General features: G+C 36.6%; 5 protein-coding genes and 1 long non-coding RNA gene across 7 annotated transcripts; 3 read left to right on the top strand and 3 right to left on the bottom strand.

The window, feature by feature from the left end:
• Positions 1–886, top strand: LOC102620163 (late embryogenesis abundant protein At1g64065). The gene has a single exon (XM_006477450.3). The coding sequence runs from the start codon at positions 242–244 to the stop codon at positions 884–886; it is 645 nt and encodes a 214-aa protein (XP_006477513.2). The 5' UTR covers positions 1–241.
• A 3,652-nt stretch (positions 887–4,538) lies between these two features.
• Positions 4,539–5,562, top strand: LOC102619888 (uncharacterized). The gene has a single exon (XM_052438166.1). The coding sequence runs from the start codon at positions 4,742–4,744 to the stop codon at positions 5,414–5,416; it is 675 nt and encodes a 224-aa protein (XP_052294126.1). The 5' UTR covers positions 4,539–4,741; the 3' UTR covers positions 5,417–5,562.
• A 3,849-nt stretch (positions 5,563–9,411) lies between these two features.
• Positions 9,412–11,636, bottom strand: LOC102609755 (probable membrane-associated kinase regulator 2). The gene is made up of 2 exons (XM_006476417.4): positions 10,007–11,636; positions 9,412–9,909 (listed from the first exon to the last, which is right to left on the bottom strand). Exons 1-2 carry the CDS (start codon positions 11,259–11,261, stop codon positions 9,800–9,802), a joined length of 1,365 nt encoding a protein of 454 aa, XP_006476480.2. The 5' UTR covers positions 11,262–11,636; the 3' UTR covers positions 9,412–9,799.
• A 2,719-nt stretch (positions 11,637–14,355) lies between these two features.
• Positions 14,356–16,508, bottom strand: LOC107176763 (glycosyl hydrolase 5 family protein-like). Its single transcript, XM_015529711.2, has 3 exons — positions 15,903–16,508; positions 14,897–15,491; positions 14,356–14,816 (listed from the first exon to the last, which is right to left on the bottom strand). The coding sequence occupies exons 1-3, from the start codon at positions 16,473–16,475 to the stop codon at positions 14,368–14,370; spliced, it is 1,617 nt and encodes a 538-aa protein (XP_015385197.2). The 5' UTR covers positions 16,476–16,508; the 3' UTR covers positions 14,356–14,367.
• Positions 16,509–18,390: 1,882 nt separating this feature from the next.
• On the bottom strand, positions 18,391–20,588 carry LOC102609476 (uncharacterized). Its single transcript, XM_006476416.4, has 3 exons — positions 20,060–20,588; positions 19,729–19,858; positions 18,391–18,883 (listed from the first exon to the last, which is right to left on the bottom strand). The coding sequence occupies exons 1-3, from the start codon at positions 20,483–20,485 to the stop codon at positions 18,663–18,665; spliced, it is 777 nt and encodes a 258-aa protein (XP_006476479.2). The 5' UTR covers positions 20,486–20,588; the 3' UTR covers positions 18,391–18,662.
• Positions 20,589–20,679: 91 nt separating this feature from the next.
• LOC127901013 (uncharacterized) lies at positions 20,680–22,061 on the top strand. 2 transcript variants are annotated; one of them, XR_008052993.1, is made up of 2 exons: positions 20,680–20,998; positions 21,530–22,061. It is a non-coding gene; the product is annotated as an uncharacterized LOC127901013 (long non-coding RNA). The 2 variants fall into 2 exon arrangements; XR_008052992.1 differs by lacking the exon at positions 21,530–22,061 and adding an exon at positions 21,225–21,464.
• The last annotated feature ends 1,946 nt before the right edge of the window (positions 22,062–24,007 follow it).

The following is a 24,007-nucleotide window of genomic DNA, read 5'->3' as shown; positions in this document are numbered from 1 at the left end:
CCCACTCATCCCGTTAGGAATGAGCTAGCAGTACGTAGCACTTTAATTTTGAACACAACACAGGCTTCATCTTTCTTCTTCCCCCAGCCCATGTTATAAATTGGGATTCAAGATCATAACGCACAACGCCTGAAAGCCTTTCACCGTTCTCTCTTTACAAATTACACCAACTCGAGAGGAAGGCAAACGTCACTCCCCTTTCACTCTCCAAGATTCAAGAATATTTCGCACAAATTAATTAATGGCTGAAGAAAATCCAAAGATTCCGCTTGCACCCCCAAGAAACGAATACCCAAGAAGCGATCAAGAATACGCTCCGGCCGTTATTGAAAGCCAAAGAAAGAGCAGCAAGTGTCTCGTTTACGTTCTTGTCACAATCGTCACCGTCAGCGCAGCTCTTTTAATCTCTGCATCAATTTTCTTGCGTCCCAATACCCCTGAAGTTCAATTAGAATCCGTCACTGTTAAAAATCTCAGCCACGGTAACGGGACATCGCCGTCGTTTAACGTAACGTTAGTGACTGAGTTAACTATTGATAATGAGAATTATGGTTACTTTGAGTACAAGAATTGTAGTGGGAGCGTTTTTTACGGTAGCGTGACGGTTGGTGACGTGAAGATACGTGACGGACGTGTGGAAGCTAGAGAGGTTAAGAGGATTAATGTAACCGTTGATGTTGATGTGAGATCAAATGGGAATTTGGATAATCAGAATTTGAGCAGTGATAGAAACTCTGGGATAGTGAAGCTCAACAGCTATGCTAAGTTGCATGGCAATGTGAATTTGTTCAATGTTTTGAAGAAAACGAAGACGCCTGAATTGGATTGTTCCATGAATCTTGTTTTAGCAAGAAGAGCAGTTGAGGATTTAGTGTGCAGTAGCTAGTTTGATTCTAACTTCTTTTTCTTTCACTTGTTTTATATCTTTTTGTAATAATTTCTGGGATTTAAGCTTTAGCATTATTGACATTATTTGGTTATTAAAGATCGTGATATGATTTTATATGCATGTAAATTCTTGTTCAAGAATCATCCCATGTTCTAACGGAGAAATTAAAGATGCTTCCCTTAATTGCTTGTATATATCTCACGATTTTGTCGCCTAATGGCTCCACGATCTTGTTCAAGAATGATCATATATTGTTGGTTTGTTTGTTAGTAAGAAATGAATATTCTTTTTACTCTTTATTATCATTTTTTTTTCTTCATAAAATTGTTGTACAAAAATGATTAGGATATTTACGTAAACAGCTAAATTTTGAGAGCAAAATGTACACTAGATGCTGTTGGCAAAAGCGCCCCTAGATGGTCTTGTACCAAATTTTTAGACTGGTAAGGTAGCTCGAGAGTTTAGAGACTCTAAAAACTTTCATGGAGAACATATACAAAGACCGCCATCACAGGAGTATCGCAACCTCTACGCACCACTGTTAAAGTTGATATAACCGCGTCTGATACAGATGTATTCTCCCAATCCAAATACCAAAACGGTACTATCAAGAGCGTCATTAGAAATTATAAAACTTTGAGGAGTTGAATAAAAACTAAGAAAAAAAAAACATGAATAAAAAATGATGCTCCCCTTCCCTGCTAGAAATGGGGAATATTTTTGGGTGGAGCAGCGATAAAAAGATGAGAACTTTGGTGATTGGCTTTGCGTTAAAGTTGCTTTTTTTTTTTTTTTTTTCCTTCATTTTTTTAGTGATATAAACAAGGGAAATGGGTAAGTTTATGAATGATCACTGAATTTTAACTATTTTTGTAAATTAATTTCTCACTATATGATTATAAAGGCTCACAGAGTGAAAACAATTTACAACGCACATTGATACTATTTAATTATTATTCTTCCTTCATTGTATACTTTTCCATTTTCCTCTTTCTGATAGGAAGTGCCCAATGCAGTTATGCTTTTCAATTAAAAGAATCAACTAAAGTTAATAAAGCTTATTGAATGTCAATGTTTGAAACTGAAAGAAAGTTTATTGCTTATTAAATATGAAAGTGCCTTTCCACCAAAAAAAAAAAAATGGTGAAAGAAGAGAAACAGCTAGTCTTGGTGCCATGATTCACGAATAGTCGCATGCCCCATCATCTTCATCTGTAATTATGTGTGGTTGGTGAGTCCGTTTGAGATTTGAGTATAACAGCATCATTAATTCTTAAAACTTCTCTCAAACCGATCATACAATTTATCACATAGATTTTAGTCAAGACCATTCGGGAAAAAATTATGACACTATTTATTGTGAATATCTGAAATAAATTATAAGAAAATAATATTACTACTCATTTTACTACAGAGTACAGCATTGGGAACTTTTAATTTTCCGTTTCCGTTTCAACATGGCAGAAGTCGTTAAGCACTTTCCAGAAAATTTTTTAGAAACACCAGTGTAAACTGGCTGTTTCATAGCACCTGGTGTGTGATACTATGATCAATTTCTTTTTCATTTCTTAACCAAATTTCATGATTCTTGATTTTGTGTAATATGTGTAACATCCTCTGTAAAGTGAGATCTGTTTCGAGTTAGTTTGATTAATAAAAACAAGTTGGTTTTTCCTTTAAATTTTGAAGCTTGAGTATTATAGTTATATTGATTCTTTTATCTTTCTGATTCGGATATTTGTTTGCTTCTAATTTGATCTTGTTCTGATAAGTATCATTTTCTTTTGTTTTCTTCACTTTATTAATCTTTGAAAACACAACAAGTGGTAACGGATCTCAGATTGATCCTAGATAATGTCACTTCCAAAACTAGAAATTGAGAAGTTCACTATTGATGGCGATTTCTCTCTTTGGAAGATGAAGATAAGGGCCATGCTTGTTCACCAAGGGCTTGAATCAGCTCTAGAAGAAGAAGATCCAAAGGGAGCACCTAGTTCCATGTTTGATGAAACGAGAAGGCAGGCTCTCAGTAGAGCTCGTAGCACCTTGATCTCGAGTCGTAGTGTTTCAATCTTGAGAAAGATATCAGGCAAGAAGATAGCTTTGGGTATTTGGAACAAGATTGAGGCTCTATTCATGAAAAGTCGAAAGGTTGTATACTTTCTTTATGAGAGATGGTGTGTCAATACAAGAATATATTGGCATCTTCAACAAGATATTACTAGTAGTACATAAATTTATTAGTTTCATATTAGTTTATTTATTTTATATTCTATTTATAAGTCTTATATTCAATTTCTAAAATTTATGTTGTTTTATGATTATTATTGATTTACTAGTTTTATTTTATATTTGCAAGTTTTTATTTTGTTTACTTATAATGCATTAATTTATTAGTTTTATACTAATTTACTTGTTTTATCTTTCATCTATAAGTCTTATGTTCTATTTTTAAGATTTATGTTTTATTTTACATTTAGTATTGATTTATTTGTTGCATGTTATATTTGTAATCTTTTTGATTTATTGGTAATATATCAATTTATCAATTTTATATTTATTTATTTTTTTTCTCTTTAAAAGTCTTATTTTTTATTTCTAAAATTAATGTTTAAATTTACATTTAATGTTAATTTACAAGTTTTACATTAAATTTATAAGTCATATGTTTCATTTACATAATTTATTATTAATCAAGATATTTATAAAATGACCCAAAAATAATTATACAAGAACGATATAATTATTGGTTGTTCTAGCAGTTACTCGTTACGTTTGGATGAGAGATCTACAATGGAAATCAATCGATTGGAGATTGACCTTTCTGTTTTTTGCTTTTTTTTTTAACCCGCTTTGTTAATCGGACGAGCTCCGATCATCTACTGCCTGCTGCCATTCGTGCACATGTACGTTAAGATGAATAGAACCGAGGGTTTTTTTATCCTTTTTCTTTCCCGAGATTCCGGCCCAAACAAGAAAACGGTAGCCCAACTTTAACAAGGTTTTGGGTGCCGAAATTTCTGTTCTCTATATATTTCCAATAGTATTAATACTGTTCTTCAATATCATTAATTTATTTATTTTTGGGGTCCAGCTATAGTGCAACAGTAGTACCGTGTCACCGTTGCATCCAGTCATTAGATCCACTTGAATGGATGGATCCATTAGGATCCAACGGCTGGGTGCAACGGTGGCACGGTACCATCGTTTCACCGTAGTTTTCTCCTTATTGACTACTACTGTTTTATTCTTCAATACTTTTGGGAAAATGACACAACATGAAATGATAAGCTATCATGCGTGTCAAAACGTTTCACCATCTCCATTGTTAATGACTTTTCAACGGAATTAACGTTTTAGTGATTATCAAGAGGATCATTTTCAATGGGGCCCACTACTACTTTTCTCTTCATAATAGTTAAAAAATGCTATAAAAAGAAATTCAAGGAAGCGGACACTTGGAATAGTCCATAAAAAGAATCATTTGTGCAAGCATTGCCGTCTTCCAAAAGTCCATAAACACCATCATCATATATTCGTGGAAACTTCTCGGATAAAGAATATATACATCTAAAGTGAAGAATAACCGGTATTTAAGGTGGAATTTATGAAACAAATTAGGCCAAAATACAATATATAGTCAAGTTTTGCAAACGCGTTAAGTAGAAAAAAAAAAAGAAAAAATTAATACAATGAGACTCAGCAAATTAATTTTGCACTTGCGTCATGCACAATGGACAAGAATACAAAACCAAAGAATAATCTGATCACGTATATAAATATAAATATAAATATGCCGGCCCATTAAACTCCACCGAGTCATCATTTACACTTCACGAATTAAATCCGGGCATGGCCAACGCCAACAACAGCGAGCAAGTGAAGCCCTTAGCCCCAGCGGAGTACCATCTCCGCAGTGATTATGAAGATCCAGCCATGTCAGGTGGCAAGTTGACGCTTCAACATCGAAGAAGATGTCTTCAGTGCTTTGGTTGCGTCACTGCTCTTCTATTAGTTGCGGTCGTGATAATCATCGTGATCGCCACCGTTTTTCACGTCAAGAATCCGAGTATCAGAATGAATTCGGTGACAATCCAACGGCTGGAGTTCTTGAACAACGGCAGTGTTCGCAGCAGCGGCGATGAAAACGTCACGCTTTTGGCTGATGTCTCAGTGAAGAACCCAAATTACAACTCCTTCAAATATGGCAACACCACGACTAGTATTTACTACGGCGGCGTGGTGGTGGGCGAAGGTCACATTCCGCAAGGGCAGGCCAAGGCAAGGCGGACGCTTCGGATGAATGTAACCGTTCATTTAAATCCTGAGAAGTTTTTGACCGTTCCAAGCTTAAGGAGTGATATTTTGTCGAGATCTTTGAATATGAGCAGCTACACTAGAATAGATGGCAAGATAAAGTTACTCAAGATTTTCAAGAAATCTGTTGTCTTGAAGATGAATTGTAGCATCATTTATAATATTTCGAGCCAGGCCGTTCAACAGGAGTGCCGAGGACAAGGTTTATAATTAATTAATAATTATACTTATACATGGTTGTTTAGTTATGATATTGATAGATATGTTAATTAATTAAATTGTTGTAGCCTTTTTTTGCCTAATTAAATTCGCTGTAGTGTGTGGATATAAATGAATCGCCAAAGAGTTGTTAATTTGCTCGAGAGTCTTCCTTTAAAAGCTTCTTGCTTGGACTGCAAATATGAGGGAAACTACTCGTACAGATTTTGAAATTTACACGATAGCTGTGACCTATTTTTCTAAATGGCCAACCACGCCATTTTACAAGTTATAGTTCCCGTGACTAAGTGCCTGTTTGGTATGGCTTATTTAAGAGCCATAAGTGCTTATTTAATCGTATAAGCACTTTTTAAAATTTTTTATGGTGTTTGGTTATTTTTTTAATAGAGTTTTTTTAGCTTAAATAAGCTAATTTACCTCTACTAGTAAAAGCCCAAAATTTGAGCTTTTGGGAGTAGAGGCTATAGAGCTTTTCTAAAAATATATAATATAAAAAATATTACACAATTTAATGGTTCAAAAGTACTTTTTTTATTGACAACCAAACACCCAATGACTTTTTGTCCAAAAGCTCTATTGGTATAAGCTCTACTGCTATAAGCTCTACTGTTATAAGCTCTATTTAATAAGCTGTACCAAACGGAGCCTAAGGATGCTTTCATACGAACTGTCGTTGAAACTGTTTAAGAAATTAAAATAGGAAGAAACTATTTGCACTCTCATAATTACTTTCAACATTTTATCGTTACCCATATATTCATTTGTTAAAATTTAAAAAAATTAAGTTTTATTATCTACACTCTTTAAACTATCAAAAAGTCCTAAATCAAACTTATTAAAGCAACCGTCTTTATTTACTCTAAACACCAATATAGCTATTCCGTATGCAAAGAAAATTCTTAAGAAAAATTTAGCATGTAACACTAAAATCAAGTCAAAGTTATAAACAAATTCTTTAACAAAATTACATTCTTAATATTTATTTCTAAATATTTGTTCAATATTGGCTTCAATTTCGACCCTGCAAGTAACTTGCACTCGAGAACGTAACATGCATGTTCTTAGTGAATGGTTTTATATTGCAAAAATTGTGAACATCATTACAAGTCAATGTCTTTATGTTCATCTTTATACATCGCTGTGCGAAGCTCTTATATAATAATCAGAAACATTATAGACATGCAACGTAGTTTCAGGCTCCACAATCAAGATAAAGGACTTTCTTTGCCAACAACAACACTTGGAAAAAAAAAATGATCATTTTCCAAGCACGACAACACCAACAAAAGAAGAAGACGACGCCGATGTTGAAGAGGTTTTTACTTTTCTTTTCTTTAATTATATATTATATTGACTTGAAATAATTTTTTTTTAGTAATAATTCACAAGATTCATTTTTTAAAATAAATTATTTTATTAAAGTAAGATTGTTCAGAATAATTTTTAAAGTATAAATAAATTATCTCTTTTTACATATAAGATTTTAATGGGCCAAGCTTTTGCAAGAACTATTCATAACAATTGTTTGACCCCAAAATATTGGGCTTGGACTTAGAATTACCAGCCGAAACGAAGCCAGCAGAAGAGATGGAAAAGCATATGGGAAAATACATGCATGTTACATGTATACACATTTATCGAAAGTGAAGTTCGGTCCGGACAAATCAACAGAAATATTTAACGAATAACAAGTGTGTTGCTGGAACATAATTTGAAGAACATTGAGAGCCATATCAACACCGAAAGCAGAGCCAATCTGTTGTATTCGGAACGGATGCTGTGGAATTAGTTTCCTAATAGCAAAGGGTCTCCGGTGCATGCATTGTACACTAATTAGCCTTATGGTGCATGAACTCCGCCAAGTTTATTATCCCTAGCCCAAATTTGATGGCTTTAGATGGAGTATTTGTCTGCCAAATTTGCCATGATGGCTGAAGACTGTGTATCAAATTAAATTAATCATCCTTTTGAGGTGCAACTATAATTCTCTTGTTCGCGAATAGTTCCTCCATCTTTTTGGCTCCACTCCGCTGTATCCACGGCATGGCAGCGCGCAGTTGGCACATGCAGGCTTTTTAGTATGGTATCTGTTCCCTGGTGCAGTAACAATTGCCCAGATACTCTAAACTGTACGTGAGCAGAACATCACTTTGTCACAAAACAAAAGGAAAATTTATACTATTGAGATTTGTACATGGAACTGGATGTTTAACAGTGACATAAATTTTACAAACAAGTAACTCTGCTTTGACCCTGGTCCCTGGATATTTGGATTCCGACGACATTATATGTTCCTCAACAAAATCTTGGTCCTATATATGTCATTGCTGACCACATACACATTCTGTTGCTTACTAGATGTTCATCCCCTTTACTTCTAAACGTCACACCACTCTCGGGTTCAACTTGAACAACACAAAAATCATTCATTTTTAACAATTACATGCATGTGTGTTCAATGGATCCTAGATGAATCACTTTGGTTGGGATATCGGAGTTACAACACCATTCATATAGATTGAAAAATAATAACAATTATGCTATGCTTAAAATGAAGTGTTAATTCAGCATGTTCTGAGTTTTTTCTTTTATTATTTTAGAAAGTACTTAAATTTTATTAATCGACACGATTTATTTATTCTTTTCTGCAAAATAATACTACCATTTTTTGTCCAAAAGACCACCCGAAGAATACAACTACTTAATTAGCTTTCTTCATTGTATAATCCATACATAGAAAATATGCATTCACATGTTTGGACTATATGTGATTCCAGAATAAAAACACATGCAAGGAAGGATTCACGAGGAAGGGTTTCTGCAGAAGAGGAAGTCAATGTTTATATAATTATGTGACCAATAAGCAAGATTTTGAAGACAATGTAAGAAGATTAATAATTTAAGTACCATTAATTTTTGGAGTCTGTTCTCGTGATGTTATGGAAACTGCCACCCAATGGGTTTTTTTTTTTTTTTTTGAGAAAAATAATTTTTAATTCAATAGACAAACACTTTAACTAAATTGGAACTTTGAAGGGAAATTAAAGGACGCAAGTGCCCTCTGTCTTATTCAGTCGGTTAATAATGAGCACTGTAACCTTTGAGAAAAACATGTTTAAAGACTAAAGTAGCTTTAGCAATAAAATAAAATTAGATAGAAACAGTTTAAAAAACAAAAGGGTAGAATAGTAGAATTACAAGAATCTGATGTACCGAGTGAAACGACAAAAGGCCTGACCTGACCATTAGCGTAGCAGAGTAGCCAGGTAGCAGCGCTTTTGTAGGCCCCAAGCCCTGCCACAAGGAGACAAATTGAATCTCCGACGTTACTTCACAAGCAACACTTACCCACATACACACACACACACTTACTCAAATCGGGTGCCTCATCAACATCAAGGAACATGGACTTCTCCTCATTTTTCAACATCTATTCATTACGATTAGACCATTCAAACATTTATTACCCAGACATATATATGATATACATGCTACGACCTACTACAAAAAATATTGTTCCCGTGAAATGAGAGAGACCAGGCAACAGAGATTTGAGAGAAGCAATGCCACCCATGGCCGAACTGACCCATTCCCCGTTTCCCACTGCGTAAATTGTTATCTCACGTATACACGCGCGTGCTCGCGCACGCATGCACATGTACATGTGTAAATGTGTGTGTGTGTGTGTGTGTGTGTTTTCTTCTCTCTCTTCCCTTGATTCCCTTTCGTGAGTATTCTTTTTTGACCGTCTTTTAGTCTCCCACTTTCCCAACTTCGCTGACCAGAAAAGACACCATTAACTCCTCTAACCAGCTCGCGGACCCATAAACAATTTAAATCCAAAATGGAAAAATATATATATAAAAACCCAACTATATAATATATAGAACGAAATTACAAATCACACCCACAGTATATAATTAAATTTGAATTGAGCCAAATTATTGGTGTTGTGTTGTCACGAGTTGGGGAGATCAGGCACTGACTTTTGAATGGTAGCTAGCTAGATACAAAGATATGATTCTTGTTTTCACTTTCAAAGAAACATGCATAAAAGCTTTACAACAGTACTTTGCGGGGATAGAGAGATTTAAACTTCATCAACTCATCACCAGTCACCATTCATCATCCCACCCACCGATCAATGAGAGAGAGACCGACCCAGATAACTCTTCTTCTTACCCTACTACGTACATACAACTTGTCCAAAACTAAAATTAAAATTATAAAATAAACAAATAAAACTTTTTTTTTTTTTTACATAGAAACAAGATACGCTACTGATAAGGCCTGATATTTGATAATAATATCAATTCCGAACCAAATTTCCCGCCTTTTTGGTTCAGTGTTCAGTGAACCAAGATTCTTCCTATTCTATGGCTCAAAGCTGCCATCTTTTCCTTGATCCGATGATTTTCTGGATAAATCAAATTTCTGATGAGACGGATCGCTCACCGACCTTGCTAACAAAGAAGACTCGGAATCTGTGTGTGAAAAATGCACACAAGAATAAAATATAAATGAAATATTATTTATTATTCACATTTTCTTTATAAAGAAATCGAAGAAATTAATTAGTACCTCTCGAGGCATTGAAGGATCGCTTGCAATGCAAAATAGCGCTTTGAATCCCATCCTGTTGCTGAAGCAGTGAATCATCTCTCCTCGAAGTAACAACTCCGGCCGGTGCGGCAGCCACAGCCGACGAAGCCGATCGGCTCTTCCCTAAATGCTTGCACACAACTTTAAGCCTTTCCGGAATATTCGCTTGCTTTTGACTCTTGAGTTGAACAAAAGTTTCACCAGCGACCTCCGCATCCGGCAGAGGGCTCTTCTCAGCCGTTGATTTAGGCTGATTCGGCTTTTGACCAGCTGTTGAGAGCGTTGACTGGACGGACTTTGTAACGGCGCCTGAGTTTAACTGACCTGAGAACTTCAGTTTCGAAACTCGCACGTATAGAGGCTTAACCTTTTTCAAGTACTTTTGCATGACATCTTTGGAGAACTTCTTCTCCTCTGAATCTTCAGCATTGTGTTTCTGCGACTTCCTTGAACTGTTGTTGTCTCTCGTGAACAAGGACATAATTGGAACTTCCTCCACTTTGAATTTGACCGTAAAAAACTTGCTTTGCTTGTCTTTTTCAGCTTCTTGTTTCTGTTGTTGTTGTTTCGGCGGCGACGGCGGCGGCGGAGGAGTATCAGCAACGGCGGCCGCAGTGGCATCAACAGATCCGTTGTTTTTCTCTGAGACTTTTTCAGTGGCATTTTGTTTGGTTTTTTTGAAACCTAACATGGAGACTCGAAACTTGGTTGCCGATTTCAACAGGGAGACTGGAAATTGCGGCTTGGAATTAGGCTCGGCCGCCGAGTCGAATACGAGAGAAGAAGGCTCAATAGGCACAAGCTTTCCTTTAAAGAACAAGTCATCGGACGGAGAAAGCGTGAGATGCTGATCCGTACGGTCGTTGCCGCTTGAATTAGAAGAAATCGTGAAGTTGAACTCTCCTTCTTCGTCCGTAATTTCGTCTTCAGAGCCAACGTCGTCGTTTTCGTCCCCGTTGTTTCTGCCAACTACTTGTTCTTCTCCATCATCTTCATCTCCATCTTCTTCGGCTTCATCATCTTGATCTTGAACAGCAAACTCCAAGTCGAAAAAGGGACCGTCGTCGTGGTCGTCGTCGTCAGTCTCCACCGCCGCGTGGTGAGTACTGACTGCTGTCACAATAGTAGTGGTGGTGGTAGTGTTGCGTAAAGTAGCACCACCGTCGCCACCAGTGACAAAGCCGGCGCCAGCGGCGGTGCCGCGCCAGTACTTGAGCAAGCTGAAAGCTTCCATGCTTGGGAGAGCCAGAATAGTAGTGACTAGTGAGGTTGAGCTAGTGAAGAGATAGGAGATATTCGGTGGTGGTTGCTTTTATTAGATATTAGGTAATTAGATATGGTGGTGGTGGTAAAAGGGAAAGTAAGAAGGGGGAAAAGGAGATGAGGAATGAGGAGGGGATGGTGTGGGTTAATGGAGGGAATGGTGTGGGTTAATGGAGGGAACAGACTAGTACTGAAAAATTGGTGACAGAGTCAGCAGAAATGGTAAGGCTTTTCATTTATTTTTGATCTTTGCACACAGAGAGGGGGATCGCTTTTAATTTGTCTGCTAATGTAAGTAATACGTGTTGCAGGTCAGTCATGTGAGTGCAGTCTGCAAGTCAGATATTGATACTGACGATTGAGTGCTATTATTATTTGTAACTCAAGGCAAGTGTTGTTACTACGTCCACTCTACCTATATACGCACACATACATGCACACATACAGGTTTGGTTTGGTTTTATTTTAATTAAACGGACAACTACGCTTTTACCTTTTTAGACATATCCGATTTCGAAAGCGAAGAGGAAAAGAAAAGAAAAGAAAAGAAAAGAAATTAAGAAAGTGAAAATGAGTAACCAATAATTGCGTTTTTTTGTGCAGTTTTTCCTTAATCCTAATGCAGAATTGTGTGTTTTTTGTTAGGATTTCTACCATTGACGATGATGAAATGAAACTATTGTGACGTGATTGGGCTGGAGGAAACTTCCTGGTTGGAGAGCTAGAGAAAAGTAAGAAAAAGGAAAGTCTTACGTAGAAGTGGAATGAAGCCAGCTACAGTCACTGACACAGTTTACGCTGAAGGCTGAAGGTAATGGGCACGTTGCCGGTCAGCCCAGTCTTGTATTTGAATTGGCCCTTGTAAGCTTTGACTTGCAAGATTTTTCTCTTGAATTGCCCTCTCAAATCTCAATGACTCAGTCCAAATTGATATCTGTAATGTAAGCCAACCGAGTCGCTTTCTTTTGAGGATGTGTGATGTGTTTTAACCAAGACCGAGAAAAGGCTGCCACACGACACCAATGCTTGCTTTCGTTTTAGAACTGATATATAATAATAGCGTACTTGTATACTTACTGTCCATCTGCCTAGGCCTCACTGAAAGCTTTCTCTTTCATTCAACCGTCGAGTCGAGTGGGAGAGAAGATATATCATAAATAATAATATAGTTGATGGCAACCGTCGGATGATGAGTTGGCTGTTGACGTACCCATGTTACAAGTTAGGGTCCCCGGAGAAGGGGTCTAACAACTACTGTATCGTCTTCTTTCAATTCAATGTGCCTTACTAGTAGTACCTTTGCTCTTTAATTAATCAGTTACCATTGCCACACTGGAGTAGTGGACCACTTCAACCTTTTTGAGTTATAGGCTTCAGCGAAAATTGGGTTTCATGAAAAACTAATTCAAGATTCAATTATGCCTCCATTAGTGTGCAGAAGAGTCAATCAATTGGAAAGCAAAAGCCTGGAGATTTATAGAATCAAATGGATTGACGTGGAGTTTGAGGTTTGAACCAGCCATTTCCACTTTATAGCTAGGTCGAGTTACTGAAACAGCAGCCTAAGTAAAATCCTCTTCTATGTTTAATATTATTATTATTATTATTATTATCAAAAGGAAGAAGTGATTGGGCAGGTCTGCATGCTATGTTTTTGCCAACTTTTCTAAAGGGTAGCATTCTTTTCAAAAAGCGAGTCAAAGAACCTACTCCCTACACCACGGTGCTTTTCCCCAACTTCAGCATTAGTGCCCACTGCCATGCAACTAAATTTTTAATAAATATATGTCCTACCTTTATATATATATATATATATATCCGCACATTTGCGTAATGCGTTTTGCCAACTACTATTATATACTTTCAATGTTGCCTCTAAATCACCACAAATGAATAAATTAAAGTTGAAAACAAAACTACTATTTAAGAAACTATTTATATATATATATATAATTGAGATAAGCAACGTTAAATCTGGTTTGATGTATCGTATTATAATTGAATGGGTAAAGCGAATTGGTTTATTGGTGTTTTTGTTTTTGTTTGAATGAAGGTTTTCTTTTAAAAAATATATACATTAAAATTTTTTTAATTTCTTTTCGAACATTTTGAGCCAATAAATAAAAGATTATAAATTATTTGGTAAAGCATAAGTGTTTCTTTTCTTTTCTTTAAAAGAAAAAAAAAATTGAGCGCAATAGCTTTTGCATCTTATCCATTAAGATACACTGATTTGTTATAATTTGTCTTGTTTAGGTAGTAGGATACTTTAATCTTGAAACATGTCCCACCTTCATACATACTGCCGATAGATTAATCTGAATGTTTTTGAAAACTGAAAAGAATATTGGTTTTGTCTCGAACAAAAAATACTCCTATGAAAATCATCATTATGGTAATCACAAGTTCGGCATTTTTGTGCCATTTGCTTTCTCTTTGAGATAGAGGGTGGCCCATTTATCGTTTTCTTTTTCATCTCTTATTGTCGACGCCAATGAGAGTCCCTCTTCCACTTTTATTGTTTCCAGCCGCAATAATTTTTAAGGTCCGGCTCCTTATTTTATTTTATTTTATTTTTGTCGTACATTGTGGTTGCAACGCTCGTCAAGAATGTCCTATAGCCAGACACAGCTCAGCGCATTATTTATGCTCTCCTCAAATAATACTCTGACAAATGTACATTTATTTTGAAAACAGCTAGCTCATCATAAACGAGATTAAAAGAATTTGTAATATACGGCTTAATTTTTCATTGAGAATGTTTCTTACAAGACTTTATCCCCCTCTTTACAGCAATAAAGTGGTGGTAAAATGTGAAACCAAACTCTAAATTAGTATGAGAAAGGTTAAAATGCCCAGAAGCCAGCTCCTCGAAATCCGAGAGATGTTAGTGCTTTATGAAAGAATGAAGATCCTACTCTACTTATCTTGTTAATTAGGATGACTGTGATTTATTTTTTCACTTTAACACCCACAAAAAAATTAAATAGTTAAATGCAAGATGAATAGATGATCTCAATCGAATCATAAATGAAGAGCTTACCGAATAAATTTCATTACCGTCCTCAAAGATTAGTTTATGCAAGGGAAAGTACATTGGTTAAAACAAGTTTAAACCACTGGCTCTGTGGATTTTGCAGGCAACTGGAATCATCTCCAACACAAATGCACTTGGTTGTTACTACTTGAGAAGAGTTAGTTGGAGATACCTGCAAGCATAGTAACTCTCCTCCATGTTCGTCATCTTTGGTAGCTAAATGCAGCTTGGAACTTGAAACCAAGCTCCATGCACTTTGGTTGCTCTGGCAGTCATTTGACAGCATTGGTGGGAGCCCATCGCCCACAACCTTAAGGCAGAGAGATCTGTCCATCAACCTGATTGGAGTCCCATCGCCACCGTAGCTCCAGCGGCTAAATGGGCCTCTATTGCTAGCATAAAGTTCATTTCTTGCATTTGCATTAACACAGTTGCCGCTCAGTGGATGAAATATTATGTAGGATGTTCTTGTACGGCTTGTAGTTGGAACTGAAATAGACAAGTTTCACATCTCCATCAGTGTGTACAACACATTAGTAGTATCTAGCTAGTAAATTAGTTAACCATACCGTGAGTCTTTGTCTGCAGAAACCTAAGCCTTTCTAAGAAGTTGGGATTTCTCGGACGCTGCCATGTAGAATCCAAAGCTCCGAAAGTCTCCTCCGCCCCCTTTAGGCCTCCTCTCAAATAATAGCTTCCTTGGAGAGCCCATAAGGCCCAGTCCAAGTCTGTCTCAGCAGCATATGCCATTAAGCAGGTCATGTACAAATTGTCCGCGAGGTTTACTTCTCTCTGATCAAAGCCAAATTCACTCAGAACAAGAGGAGCCGGGTTCTTACGAGTGGTGAGAAAAACCGCTCTGTTGATAAACGATTGGGTCACTTTGTAACAAACTATGTTCGTTGGTTGTGTTTTCCACATGTTCTGGTCTTGGCTAAATGAGTACCAGTGTATCTCATACACTAACTTGTTATCCAAGTCTAATGCCAAGGGGCTTTTCTGTAAAAAGCGGAGGTCTAAGTCAAAATTTAGGCCCGAAACAAAAACAAGGACGTGTGGGTTTCTTTTGTGCACCACTCTTGCTCCTTCGCTGATGTATTTGTACCAATCAGGCTCATTTTGGCGTGGACCACGTAGTTCATTTCGCAAGCTTATAGCCACCACCTACAGTATAATAAGATGTATCAATTAACTTACATATAAAATTAGTTGACTGTCCATACAATCTTTTTAGTTTGATTTTAACATTAGTGATCGAACATGGAAGATTATAATTTAAGATTATGTAATATTTTTCAAATCAAAATCTTAAATTTGTTAAAGTCTGTAAAAATTAGTAAACCGTGCAGTTTAATAATGGAATGTAATAGTATTATACTATTAAATTACACAATTTAATAATTTTTCTAAACTTTAATAAAGTCTAAAATCCTCGACCAGGTGGGCAATTCTCATATTGACTTTTTTAACCCCTACCTTCTTAAGGTTTGAACTCAAACAAAATTCTTTAAAAATCGCTTGGTCAAACTCTAGGGACAAGATCTTGTAATATCTAAAAGTGAAAATTTAGTGCACCTGACGTTTCTCCTTAAAGCGATCGGCCACGAAAGATAAACCTTTCATCCATTCATTCGGATCAAAGTACCGATCACCAAAGAAACCATTCCCGTCGGTATTAGAACAACACCAATCTGGCTTGCTAATGTGGTTATCAAGCAACACCATGATACCTTGTGCTCCAAGTTCACCAACTACTGCTTCATAAGCTTGAATGTGCGTCATGTTCAAGATAAAAGGATTGTTCTTGGAAATCCCTTGCTTGGCCTCTTTCAAGTCCAGTGAATCAAGTGTTTGTGAGACGCTAATATGACCATAGTTGGGACGAGTGAACATGAAAGTTGACCAAGTGAGACGAACACAATTGAAATGCATCTTGACCACAGCTGCCACGATTTCACCTAACGGCTTCTTGTCAAGTCCTTCAGCTAGCATGGGCTGCAAATGAGCGGGCCAGTTGACACAGGCTAACTTCACTCGTTGCCCTGTAGATGCATTGATAATCCATCTCTTGTTTGTTGAGAGAGGGAATGAATAAGTAAACGATACCAATGAGAGCAGAAAAATTGCCTGCAAACTTTTCTCCAGCATCTTCTCTGCAGCCTCTACAAAGATATCAGATGTTTTGCCAAGTATTCATGCTCTTTTCTTTGCCACCAAATTTAAAGCAATGACTCACCATGACTAGCAGCATGGCAAAAACATATAGCGCCCCGTGATGGGGAGATATTTGGCAAGCATAGAAACGTGATATTCCATTTGTCTGGCTGATTTTAACTTAACCAAGTATAGATGTTCGCTTGTATGTACATTTTGATATCATATATGTAACAATTTGTACAGCGCACTACAAGTTTGTATTTTGAAATAACTCTTCGCATTTCATTAATTAGGAAATAATGATATTAATTGGCAGCAAAGACCCAGTTGTGACCCATTTATATTTCATGATAAGATAAAACAGAACATTTACTGAACACTGAACAGCAGGGCAATGATTTTTTTTTTTTTTTTGATTACATGAGACTATTGCTCAAATTACAGTTCAAATTACAACTCATATTACATGAGAGTATAATTGATATGTACAATCATATATTTATACTGAGTCCTATTGATATGAATGCTGATATGACACTGCTCAGATTTTTAACCCTCTCAAATATTCGAGGGATGTCAAACTCCCATCCTGGGAGAAAGACTGTCTTCACTCGAGCTCAAGGGCTCCAAGGAAGAATATTTAAATTAAACCCCTACAATGCAACTGCGGAGGCTCGAACCCCTTCCCTCACATTTGTGAGGGAGGGGCTCTAGCCACTTGGGCTAAACCCAAGTGGTTAGGGCAATGATTTAATACTGCCATAATTAGAGGAAATTGTGAGGGGAAAGAGAGAGAAGAGAGAGAGAGAGAGAGAGAAAGATAAAAAATAATCAATTACGAATACTTCAGTTTTATCTAACAAGATGACAATAGGATTATAGAGCACTTACATATGTACAAAATGTTAACTGAACCTTAATAAAAATATGCCCAAAACAAATGAGTTTAATTTTCGTTTTTGAAATTCACCCAAAACGACGACGCTTTTAAGTGTGATTTTGTTTCCCAATCATTTTTCCATTTCATGGAAGTCACGTTTGCAAGCAATACAAGAGATACATGCTAGCTTTTACTTCATATGCACCCAACTGCATAGCTTCGTTGACCATTGAAGGCAGAGAATCTATATAAATGATTCTATTTCAGAATGTAGTGCGATACTACATTGTCCTCATCTGCAAATTTTCGCGCTCTCTTGTTTCATCCTTCCACAAGACACACAAGAATTCATTATTTACACCACGCCGACAAGGATGCATTAGTCGGTCGACTTAGAAGAAAGAGTGAAGTTATGGGATGGGGCCCCAAATGATTCTATTTCAGAATGTAGTGCAAATACTACATTGTCCTCATCTGCAAATTTTCTCGCTCTCTTGTTTCATCCTTCCACAAGACACATAAGAATTCATCATTTACACCACGCCGACAAGGATGCATTAGTCGGTCGACTTAGAGTGCAGATTATTTAGGGACTCAGAAGAGTTGATTAGCTGCAATGTTTTGTGATACTACTAATTGCCATTACTAACAGGGAAACCACAAGAAATCCACAATAAAATGTCCATAGTATAAGTAATCGATCACATACCATACACATTTGACATTGCCAAGATTCTCATAAAATTACGTGAAGACAAAAAAGCAAGGAGCATTTCATTAATATTCCATCCCATATTACAGAAAATATGCTTAATAGGAAGGAATATACATATATGTGTGTGAGTATTTCTATTTTAAACTCAATTGTTCTCAAGAAAACATCACTTTTGTGAACCCTAGAAAAGCATGTCTTGTTAGCCATGTACACACTAAAATATGATGTTTTGAAGAAACAGTACAATAGAAAAGAGTGATCTCTGACAGTTTGTGTGACTTGGTAGCAAAGCAAGATCAGAGGCAAAAATATAAAAGTAAAAAATAATCACTAACTGGATTAATGAGGTACACTCTTAATCGGAATCTGCTCCGCTTAACCACAAACCCACTGCAGCCTATTCAAATGGGATAAAGAAGAATGATGGTTGGAGAGATAAAACTAAATTCGCAATTCCTAATCTGGTATTACAAGATTATGACTGTGTGATGAAGAAATGGGACCTCACATCTTCATATACTCATAGTCCGGTTAAACCTGGAGATTGATTCATTAACCATAGTTTCAAGAATTGCTGAGGTACTTATTTTGATTTCTTTTGATCAGAAACCCTGCCTCCCGCAATCTTACAGACAGGCTCGTCCTTTGACCGAAGAAGCTTTAATGCTGGATGAACCTTGAGGTCTCCTGCTAAAATTTTCTGTTCCACATCCAACTCACTTAGATCGACATCAATATACGGAGGGACAATGTCTGCTGGACAAAGGAACTTAACAGTCCTCTTGATAGTATTCAAATAACCCCCTGCAAAAATTACATAAATATTAAATACTGTACAGGTTAAAGCAACAAACATCAACTAGATCAAGTAACAAAATTTAATTACGGAAACTAAATCAATGATTAAAAACTAGTAAAACTTTCATTGAAGATGGCACTGGGAAATAAGGTGCATTGTCACTCGAGCATTATAAGGAGTGAGTTAAACTATTTGAGGTAGCAGCACACATGCTCTGTGAAAAAGTAATAGACATCTCATTTCATTACTAAACTGAGCTTATCATTTTTTGCTGCTAAAGCTCTGCAGTCTTGAATAACCCAACATCATTTAACACATTTACACTAAGTTTTATTAACTTGAAACATCCTTGTAATTTCTAAAGAAAAATCACCATTGTTTAACAAGTTTCTCATCAGCATCTCCAACAATGAACCAGAATTCCAAGGTTCAGACAAACGAACTGTACAAGCTGTCCTGAAAAAAGACAGTCAACTATTTATGATACTAAATGAAAAAGGCCCAGGAAAGAAAAAAAAAAAAAAGTCTAAATGAAGGTATACAATCCTTTCTTTTGTGGATGGAAACCTACAACCATATGATATACTCAATTTCATAATCTTGTGCTATGACAATGGGTTTAAGTGAAATGCGTGGGAGCTAAACTGATGAAATAGAAGTGAAATTTAATGCTCTAAGCTAAATATGATTGTCCAAAGACATGTATCCTTAAACGAATGGAACCTACAAATACAATTACGCCCACCAACAAATTATACAGAGAATGCAACTAAAGGGAACAATCCATGGAACTGCAGAAGAAAATACAATTGATAATCTATTATTAAAAAACAATTGCATTACTCCATACCTTTTCTTAGACCAGGGGACACATCATCTCCTCTAAAGACAAGTGGAACATCAATCTTCAGCAAAGCTTCTGGAGGTGCCCTTAAGAAGGTCACATTAAGTGGTGCATCCGTGCCAGAATGTAGATGTACCTGATGCATTCAAATAAAATTAAAGCAAATATTAGAGACAATAAATATACCAAAAATCAAAACTTTCACTCACAAAATTTCATTTTATTAACCTATCAATCTAAAAATAAAGTTATCAAAATAAGTTTTGATTAGAAATTACTCATTTTCCACACATAACAAAAAAAAAGAACAAAAAAAATAAAAGAGAGAGAGAGAAACCTTTCTGGGCAGGACCCGGACTTTTTCAATGAGGTCACCGGAGCCAAACTCCGACCTAACTTCAAGATCAAATAATCTAGAAACGAAAAACGAGCGACCTAAATGGCCAACGAGCTTCCTGATCTGATTAGTCTGGACAGAAATGAGGCGTTTATTCCCTCCATGTTGGCCGTCTTCTTGCTCGAAAACGATGCTGGGCACTCGTCCCGCCTTTCTCTCCTTCACTGAGACCCTCGTGCCGGGGGAAGCTCGTGGGATTGCGAGGATTGTCTCATCGTATCTTGGGTCGGGTCTTGGGAGCCCGTCGAGATAGGTTAGCGGGGCTGAAGGATCGTCGGGTAGTATGGCGGCCGCCGCTTGCGAGAAGCAACGGAGTTGCAGGTTTAGGCTTTTGGACAGCGTTGATCGGGTGATTTTGATCAACATGGCTGTTGTATTTGGAAGATTAACGGAGGTTTTTGGAGGTCGCTGCTGTTTGTTCAGCGAGTATGCTGCCAGTGTCTGAGGTTTACGGGTGGGAGTAGTGAAATTTTGTTTGCCTGCAGTATGTTGTTATTGGGCCTACAATTTATTGGGCTCGACCTGACCCGACTTGAGCCCGCATTTAATATGGACAAGAGCGCACATGGGACCCAGCGCATATTCGTCAAGATATACCGGCTATAAGTCCCTAAACGATCTAATCCACCCACATATGAAAATTTAAAAAAACGCTGCCCTTGCTTGAATGACATAAATGTCCTCTATCCACAAGAAGTACGGAGACACGACCCGGCTATATTGGTAAAATCGATAAAACATTGCATGAGAACTAACCCACCGGCTCCTCCAATTGTTGAAGACTTGAAACTGAAGTCTCTCAAGTGCTCCTGCTTCCTCAGGCCTTTCAGGAACGAAACTTTGAGCTCAAAAATTAGTTTCTCTTCAACATCAAATGAGGTAATTTTGATGCCACCCACCCCCTAGCTCTGTTTCTTTTTTCATTTACCTTTCCCAGCAATGCTTTGCTTTCTGTCCATCTGATCTGTATGTAGAATATAGTTGATTTATGGTTACTGCTTTCTGTTTTTCACTTTCTATTCGTATTATCTTTCTCAAATTTTATTTGAATTTTTGTTTACCATCCATATGGTCGAACATATTAATAAATAATAATAATTTCTAGCTTAATTGAGTACGCATGGTGAAAGTCCTCTGTGGTAAGTTGCATCGATGGCGATGAGGATTTTCAATAAGGGATTTATAACAAATTTAGATCGATTTTTTCAGTACTGAATTTACTGAAGGCATTGAAAACCCAAAGTGATACTATAAGGATTGGATTCTGTGTAAGACATCGATGTTTATCCACTATACTATAATCACAGTATTTATGTTAATGTGATTTCATTTGGGTTTGATCTGATCTTCTGACTTTGTTGTGCAATTCTGTATTTATGTTCCATTTTTTTCTGAAAATTGGAAACAAAGGGAATTTTACGGATGGGACATTGACTTGCAAGTTCAAGTGTTGACTTGTAGTAATATTGAAGGAAGAAAAATGATGTTCTTGTTACCATATTAGTTCCTCGATTCCGGTAATGCAAATTAAATGAGATAGAAGGCACTATAAGGGAGTATCTGCAAGCTAAGTTCAACTAGTATAGGTGGTTACATTTCCTCCTTGCAAGCAACAATTACTGAGATTTTTCTTCCAATATGTGAAAACCGGAGTCCAATCTTTCGCTTTGACAAGCGTCATGCTGCAATCGCATTGTGGAAAATAAGAATTCAGGAGGATTATCTGAGGGATGTGTGGCATTATAGTGCAGATAGAAAAGGTTGTGAATCTTTTATGGTTGTTGAGCAATTCCTGTCTTTCTTTTGTTAGGTAGCACTGTATAATGAGTAACCTTGAGCCAGAAGTTTGCAATCCTTACTTTCAAACTCTTCATATTCCCCTCTTCCCCCACATGCGACGAATGTAATTCATAGAACCACTTGGACTCTAGCCAATTATTCATATTCATTACTTCGTAGGTGATTTTTCTAGATGTTAAGCTAATTGAGCATGCTGATAACTGTTAGCATTTCTGCATATAAGGATTCTAATTTCAATAAGTATATTAGAAATTTGTCCATAAGAGGTGATGCAGAATTCGGGTTCTGAGTAGTGTTGGTATAGAACATTCAGGCTCTCATTTAGTGTTGTGGGCGGAATGCGGAATCAAACGAATCAAATAATCACAGAAAAATAAAGGTCACAAGAATTATGTGGTTCGGTAATTATGCCTATATTCACATGAGAAAGAGAAAAATAATTGTATTACTAACAATTATTGGAGTACAATATTTGAGTAATGAAAACCTTACTTCTCAAAACTCAAATACACCAAAGCACTATCACACACACTTTCCAATTGCTCACACTCTCAGAACTCTATAATTGTTTCACTTGCAATTTCTCTTAAACTCTTAAATTTGTAGGATTTCAAACAAATGAAGAATGCTTAGCTATTTATAGGAAAAATGTTGGCACTATTCATGAAACAAATATCAAGAAAACCGCATTCCAAACGCGTCCAAACTATGTACAAAAGGTGTCCAAACCATGTGTGTAGCGAAGCCACCATGCAACTTTGACTTTTCAACAAATCTCCACATCGGCGAAAATTATCCAAATCTGAGCTGATTGACAATGATCCTCCAACATACGCCACAAAGTCATTGCACACTCCTCGTCTTTCACTAAGTATTTCATCTCCTTGGTCAAATAATATCTGATCTGACCACAAGCTTTCTCGTTTATACGATCTTAAGTTTCTTCATCATATAAGTGTCTTTTATTTTTTAAAACAACATAGAGAGCAATTTGAATAAGAGCATCCATAACTTTGTGCCTCCACACGACGAAGTTGATTTTCCCATTAAACTTTTCAACATCGATCTTTTGGCCTCTTACAATAGGTGCTGAATGATGAGGTGACAAATCTTGCCTCTGGGAATACCCCTCCGGTCTAGAACTTGTAGTAGCTTTTTCTAGAACAATTTGTACTCTAATAAATTTGTTGAAAAGTCAAAGTCGTATGATGGCTTCGCTACACACACGGTTTGGACGCGTTTGGAACGCGGTTTTCTTGATATTTGTTTCATGAATAATGCCAATATTTTTCCTATAAATAGCTAAGCATTCTTCATTTGTTTGAAATCCCAAAAATCTGAGAGTTTAAGAGAAATTGCAAGTGAAGCAATTCAAGAGTTCTGAGTGTGTGTGTGATAGTACTTTGGTGTATTTGAGTTTTGAGAAGTAAGGTTTTCATTACTCAAATATTGTTTTCCAATAATTGTTAATAATACAATTATTTTTCAATTACTCCCGTGGACGTAGGCATAATTACCGAACCACGTAATTCTCGTGTCATTTTTATTTTTCTGTGATTATTTGGTGCACTTGATTCCGCATTCCGCGCACAACAAGTGGTATCAGAGCACTTGATTCCCCATTCCACTCACAACAAGTGGTATCAGAGCCAACCGTTTGTACTTGGGGGGATACGGTATTGTTCACATATACGATATTATTCCCGTATACAATATTGTTCACGTATAGTACTATTCACGAATACAGTGCAGACGACCATTTGTACTTGGGAAAATAGTTTATTGTAAGTAGTGTATATTTTTGCATGTATAAAAAAGTTCTGTTAACAAGGCGATAAGAGCCTAATGAGTCTGAGCTTTAAGTGGGACCGTTGTGACCCCTCCATTCTCCTGAAAATTTTCATAGTACATTTATTCACACGAAATTAACATCATAGATGTTATTTTTTAAGTGGAAATAATTCGTTGAGAAAATGGCAGAAGGTGAAACTTTCAGAATTAGGGAGAGATATACCGAAACTATTTCATGAGACACTTCAGGTGTGAGATGAAATTTGTCAAATTACCATTTAGCACCTGTTATGAGAA

The sequence above is a fragment of the Citrus sinensis genome, chromosome 3 (genome assembly GCF_022201045.2).
Source record: "Citrus sinensis cultivar Valencia sweet orange chromosome 3, DVS_A1.0, whole genome shotgun sequence".
In the NCBI taxonomy this organism is placed as follows: domain Eukaryota; kingdom Viridiplantae; phylum Streptophyta; class Magnoliopsida; order Sapindales; family Rutaceae; genus Citrus; species Citrus sinensis.
Note: the sequence above shows the minus strand (reverse complement) of the source record. Positions and strands in the feature narration are given on the sequence as shown.

Bases quoted from the DNA above. Each gene is read 5' to 3' on its own strand.
- LOC102620163 (XM_006477450.3), top strand. From the start codon at position 242: ATGGCTGAAGAAAATCCAAAGATTCCGCTTGCACCCCCAAGAAACGAA.
- LOC102619888 (XM_052438166.1), top strand. From the start codon at position 4,742: ATGGCCAACGCCAACAACAGCGAGCAAGTGAAGCCCTTAGCCCCAGCG.
- LOC107176763 (XM_015529711.2), bottom strand. From the start codon at position 16,475: ATGCTGGAGAAAAGTTTGCAGGCAATTTTTCTGCTCTCATTGGTATCG. The intron at 15,492-15,902 runs GTGCACTAAATT...ATTATACTGTAG, and splicing joins GCTTTAAGGAGAAACGTCAG to GTGGTGGCTATAAGCTTGCG. The intron at 14,817-14,896 runs GTATGGTTAACT...TGTCTATTTCAG, and splicing joins TCTGCAGACAAAGACTCACG to TTCCAACTACAAGCCGTACA.
- LOC102609755 (XM_006476417.4), bottom strand. From the start codon at position 11,261: ATGGAAGCTTTCAGCTTGCTCAAGTACTGGCGCGGCACCGCCGCTGGC. The intron at 9,910-10,006 runs GTACTAATTAAT...TTTCACACACAG, and splicing joins ATCCTTCAATGCCTCGAGAG to ATTCCGAGTCTTCTTTGTTA.
- LOC102609476 (XM_006476416.4), bottom strand. From the start codon at position 20,485: ATGTTGATCAAAATCACCCGATCAACGCTGTCCAAAAGCCTAAACCTG. The intron at 19,859-20,059 runs GTTTCTCTCTCT...TGAATGCATCAG, and splicing joins TCCGGGTCCTGCCCAGAAAG to GTACATCTACATTCTGGCAC. The intron at 18,884-19,728 runs GTATGGAGTAAT...TAATTTTTGCAG, and splicing joins GTCCCCTGGTCTAAGAAAAG to GGGGTTATTTGAATACTATC.